The sequence below is a fragment of the Pteropus alecto genome, unplaced genomic scaffold (genome assembly GCF_000325575.1).
Source record: "Pteropus alecto unplaced genomic scaffold, ASM32557v1 scaffold3, whole genome shotgun sequence".
In the NCBI taxonomy this organism is placed as follows: Eukaryota; Metazoa; Chordata; class Mammalia; order Chiroptera; family Pteropodidae; genus Pteropus; species Pteropus alecto.
In genome coordinates, this window is record NW_006442484.1 from 70217845 (window position 1) to 70223910 (window position 6066).

The window sequence follows — 6066 nt, forward strand, 5'->3', positions numbered from 1 at the left end:
GTCCTATCATCGTGAAAATCTATATAAAGTGTATAGGCAGGAATACATTTACTTAAGAAGAAATAAAAGAAGTGTTAGTATTCTTCATTATGAAAAGCCTAAAAGAAAATACTTCACAGCTAAAGTAACTATTGAAAACCAGTAGAAAATACATAGTTTAAAGATAGTTCAATTAAAAAAAGTTACCAATTTAGAGGAAGACTTTAAATATAGAGCCTTCTATATCCTATGAAATGGAAAAACCTTGTTTTGTTCTTTTTTCTCATTGTTTTGATATTTTTCTTTTGATTTTTATAAATGAATTCCCATAGGTCCCACTTTCTTCTTACGTAGTATTTAAAGAAAGCTAAGGGACTATATTAATACATACATTTGTATAGTCTTTAATGGTTAAAAAGCATTGTAACACCATTATCTCATTTTATCCTCACAGTCTATAAGGTAAGTAGGGCAAAAATTATGCTCATGCTACAGGTGAGAAAACTGAGGCTTAGAAAGTTAGGAGGGCCTATATAAGATCTCAAATATAACAAAGCTTGGAACTGGCACTAGTCTTGTAATTCCTTGTCCAGTTACAGCTAGACATCATTTTTGATACTCTTCCCTGGCACCCATCCTACCTTTCTGTGACGTCAGGGTCCTTTTGATTATAGAGTGAAACCCTCCCTGCTGGAGAAGGAGAAAAGAAGGAGGACCCAGAAGCACAAGGTGCTGCAGCACACAGCCCTCTCTCTACTCAACTCTCAGACCCTGATGAATTCACAGGCCTTGAGACGTCCATCCTCCTACAGCATGGAGATACTGTCCTTCACATAAGTGAGGAAAATGGCATGGAGAACCCCCTGCTGTCCAGCCAGTTCACATTTACTCCCACTGAGCTGGGGGAGACTGGTGTAGACCTAGATGAGTCTCATGTTTAGTTCTGTATCTTGTAAGAGTTGCAGGTGTAGACAAGATGTGGGAGGGATCACTTTGCTAAAAGTTGAATACTTTTGCTTGGAAAAGACAAAAACACAGCACTTTATATCCAATGGGTAACACAAATCTCAGATTTTGCTGCCAGTGTGCATATTGTTTTATAAACATCTCTTTAAAATCAATGGCTAAGATGATTTGTTTGTGTAAAGACCATATAAACCAGGGAGGAATAAAAGGAAAGAGCCATTTGCACATTGTTTATGATTCAAGAAGCCATGAGCAGTTAAAAATGTATACTATTGCAGAGCTGCTTACCTAGGAATATTAACAAATAATATGTTCTAAAAAGAAAATGCAATTTTTTGAGGTTACTCACATTATACATCTAATGCAAACATTTATTTTTATAGTTTTGAAATATTAAGTTGGGTGGCTGTGCAAGTAAGAATTTACATAAAAATAATAAGGAAAATATTAGTTTGGGGAAACTAAATGTTAAGTAATCCTGCAGCCATTTTTGTTTTGATCAACAATACAGCCATTTAGAAAAAGAGAAAAAATACTATTTTTAGAGCTGTGGACTTTTCAATATTTATTTTTCAACCAACATTTTCATTGCATGTTGTAAATCAAAATGCTGATGCCATAAGATCATTCCATTCATAATCAATCACATTAGAGAGAGAATATTCTAGAAATTATCAGATATAATTCTGATTTAAGATGAACCTAAACAGCCTATACTACGATACAAACTAAATGTAAATATAATAGCTAGAAAGAGATGGTATTCCTACTTCTAGCCCTACATAAATGCCAAGAATAGGAGATATAGGGAAAATGTGATTACTTTCCTGACAGTATCTTGTGCCTGCCCTCGAGGGCATATTTTCAGATATTAAGGTTATTGTTGTTAGAATAGGTTCACTAAAATAACTTCTCAATGTTAATATTCTTATGATACTTTAAGTTTATGAGGGAAAAAATTTAATGTGAGCAATCTCTTTTTAGACACAGTCAGCTTGTGAATTTTACTTTAACTTGAAGTTCAGTTACTTCAAGAAAAGTATTAAACTTAGGCTTGAGAGGCCATATGTATTGTGTTATTGATGTTATAGTAGGGCTTAGTATCATATAATTCAAAATTAAATTTCAAAATTTTGACAGTTTACATTAGAAAACTATTACATAACTTCTAAGTGTATAAAAACTCATATACATACCTAAATTGGTATGGTGGGGGATTGAGTGTGTGTGTGTGTGTGTGTGTGTGTGTGTGTGTGTGTGTGTGTGTGTTTTCTAGTCCTCCAGCTGAAGTCAAATACAGATTTTTATTACATTGCAATGAATTTAAAATACATCTGTACGCTTAAACTTTGACTATGATGACTATAGAAAGTATATGTATCTATAGAGGAGACCTACTAAACCCACCCAAATCACAAAGGAAAATTATTTTTCTGTTAGAATTGCTTATTAAATAGGCATTGTTTATACTGTGATTTATACTTTCAAATATAACTTGGGGTTTTGGTTCCATTTACTGAGAGAATGAACAGATATATATGAGTTAAAGACAATGGACAAAACTAAACATTTTAAATCTAAAGCTTCAGAAAATAGAGCTTCAGAATATAGAAGCTTCTTTTATGTTTTACAATATTTTCAGAACATTGACGCTTAATGCTGAATTAATTCTCGAGTGCAGAAATATATATATAAGTGATTTTATGATTCTAAGCTGATGTATTTTGCCTGTTTAAAATTATGCTGCTAAATTAGTGTTAGAGGCCTTACGTTTGGTAATTACAAGTGTCTGGGCTATATGAGTCTCTCTATATGTGTGTGCTTTGTTCCAGTGTCTTGATTCTTGATTTAAATTCTCTATGTATAATTGTATCAAATATTTAAAAAGTAAAAGAGTCAAAGAAGATTGTTAAGTATCTGACAAGAACCCTAAATACCTTTATATTTAAAAATATTGGGAAGTTTTCAACATAATTAGGAGTCTGCCTTTTAGCCTGACTCCTTCACTCTAGTGTTATGGAGGTCCTTTGGAAACTTTTCCAATAAGCTAAGTATTATTGTACCTTGTGAAAAATTCTCCCCTCTGAGAAGCAGGGCCTTACAGAGTGGGAATGTTTTCATACTGGGACTACTGAGATTTTGCAGATGTATGCATCTGTTCCATTTAAGGTGCCCTTAAATGTGTTGAATGTAATGTGTTGAATGTTTATGTGTAATTGATAAGTATCTATATGTATGTGCATAAGATTGTCACAATATGTATTCTCAGGAATACTGTTGCCTGGAGTTTGAAGGAATAACTATTTTAAAAAAAACAGTAGAGGAAGATTCAAAACAATTCAAGATATTTAATAATTTTTTGTAATGTTCAAAATATTATTGAGTATATGACTAAATTATTACAAATGCTAATTGTATTGATAATACTAGTCATTTCTTAAGCTATGATGCTTAATGGTATTTTTCTTGTTCAGAAGAAAATTAAAAGACACCTACTCCCCATGTAAAAAAAAAATGAACTCAGCCAAGAGGTTGATTCTTCTGAAATTAACTTTTGAGAGAAATTGTAATAAATGTGTATTATCCATGATAGTGGGTATAGATTTATACTACTCAGATTAATTAAAGCAGTTCAAATCCTGGATACAGCATTTTCTATAGCAAAACATTTTACTTTTATTTTTCAGTATTTGCTGCTTTCTATATTTCTATTAGATAAATAATTTGATTTTTCCAAAAAAAGGAACTGGATTGTTGAGTGCACTGAGACAAGGCAGCGTCAAAAGGCATAACTGGGCATGGCAGTGTTGGGGGCAAAAAGTCTGTGGTGTTTGGGTGTCGGGCTAGAAGTAACTGGTTTGCTATTTCAGCCTTCTAAGAGTACCTAAGGCAGGGTGACATCTCCTACCTTCTTTAGTATCTGTTCCTTTAGTCAACAAAGAACATTCTCCACTCTGCTTTCCATCTCTAACAGTATCTGAGAGGAGAATAGGTTGTGTATACGGACCTACAGGAAAGAAAGGCTCATTAATAGAATCACAGTCCAAAACACAAATCCCCTTCCTCGAGGTTATACAGGATATTTTAATAGTCTCCAGAATTTGCTTCTATCACACCAAGTCATGCCATTGCCCTGTGACCTCACACTTCCAATTCCGTGGCCTTGTCCTTGGCAGTGAGTAGAAAGTCCCACTTCCTCATTTAATTAAATGAGCCTCAACTGCAGCAATTCAGAAACAGTTTGATTTGACACTCAGGAGAATAAAAACGAGGGCAGAATGTATTTGGAAAAGCTTAAGACAAATTTACTTATATTATTTTAGGATTATTTAGCATTACAGATCAATGTACCTCCATAGTATTTTTTAAGAGTCACTGTGACTGCAGGATGAAAATCCTTTACTAGCCATTTTATAGGTAAAAACAAATGATTAATCAATACAGCCAACTTCCCTCAGATGACTATGAAGTTATGAATACTGAATGACCAAAGAGCATGGAAAAAATGCATATGAGTAAATACTGAAATGTTTATGAAAGATATTTATGAAAGATATTAATTCTGTGTTTGAATATGCACATGGAATAAAATAAATTAAAAATATTTAAGATGCCTGATTAAGTTTCATTTCTCATTTCATAACATAGGGAATAGGTTAACTCATTCAGGAAAGTGTTCTTTTTGTATCCCTGGGATGTGCTTTGATGTCTCTTCTCACTCCCCTTAGTCTAGCCTGAGCTCACCCTTCACTTAGACACCTCCAGTACCTCCCTCCAGCCCCAACTGAGTTCCATTTTACTCAGGGCTTCCACACTTAACTTTAAAAATAAAGCAGAACAGGCATTTTGAGAGACAGATACCCCAGCTTGATTTCTCTGCCCAGGTTATTACCTGCTGGAATGACTGGTAGATTTACCAGGAAAAACGTTAAGGACCTAATTGTCCTTTCAATGTGGCCAAAACGATCAGAAGATACAAGTTACTACCAGTTTTGTCTTTTATATAGAGTACAAATTGCCAATCTTTACTCTCTAAGGTATACTCTTGCTAAATCCATTTGTTTCCTCATGTGGTTGTATTTCATGTATTTTCCTGACTCAGTGACCCCAGACACATTTGGGAGAGAGATAGACACTCTTACACCTCTTCTGGATTACGTCTGAACAGTAAATAAACATATACAATTTGTCAGTGAGCATTCCAGAGAGGGAAAAACAAAAGAGAAGAGAGGAGGGCCAGAAGCATAGGAGAGTAGTAATAATCACCATCATTTATTTCTGAGTTGCAGGAATAATGTGTTGAGCTCATTACCTGGATTTGCTTATTTAATCCACACAACCCTAAATGCTGCGCACTTTTAACAGATGAGGCAGGGAGAGGTGACTTGCCAGGCCACTGTGGACCCCATGAACAAGATTCATTTCATGTGAACCCTGAGAAGGAATTATCTGCTGAGATGGAACCCCATGATCAACAGAGGACCCAAATTTTATAACAAGAGCCTAGTGGCCAATTGCTGACAGGAGCTTTTCAGGTGCTCTGTATTCCAGGTAGAAACTCAGATGGAACTGGAGGCTTCCCACATTGTCCTCTACTTATTTACTCAGGCTGAGTCAACTATTATAATTGAGTTCCCGGCTACGATTTTTGAACCATGGACTAAGACCCGCCAAGCCCAAGCAGAACTGCTCCATAACAACCAATCAGGATGCATAATCCTGACCAATCAGAACTACAAGGTTCAGACCAATCAGAAGTACTGAATTTGGATACCTTATTTACATAAGCCGGTCCTAATTGGGAACCAAAGTGTGAACTTTCACTATAAAAGGCAGCCTCCCCTTGCTCTCAGTAGAACATAATTTAGGTAGTTACCTGAGTGTTTTCTGGTGTGCAGATCCTTTTGCTCAAATGCTTTTTATTTCTTTGTGTAGTTTGAAATTAATTTTGTTTTGTGCCACCCAACTAGTATTTGGCAGAGTTAGGATTCCACTCTAAGTGTGGCTCTTCCAGCTCTTAAAGAGTTCAAAGAGCAATAAGGAGCAAGAGGTTTTTGGTTTGTGTTTAAGGGTACTAGGAACTGAAAAGGAAAACGATGGAGAAAGAAAAAGTGAAGCGAG

At 35.1% G+C, this 6066-nt stretch overlaps 1 protein-coding gene across 2 annotated transcripts in view; it reads left to right on the forward strand.

Annotated features, from left to right (window-relative positions):
* UNC80 (unc-80 homolog, NALCN channel complex subunit) overlaps positions 1-4558 on the forward strand; it is a 189901-nt gene extending 185343 nt beyond the window's left edge. For both annotated transcript variants that reach the window (XM_006921411.1, XM_006921412.1), the window contains one exon: positions 654-4558. In XM_006921411.1, the coding sequence (XP_006921473.1) occupies positions 654-920 (267 nt within the window). In that variant the 3' untranslated portion in view covers positions 921-4558. The remainder of the gene's footprint in view (positions 1-653) is intronic.
* The last annotated feature ends 1508 nt before the right edge of the window (positions 4559-6066 follow it).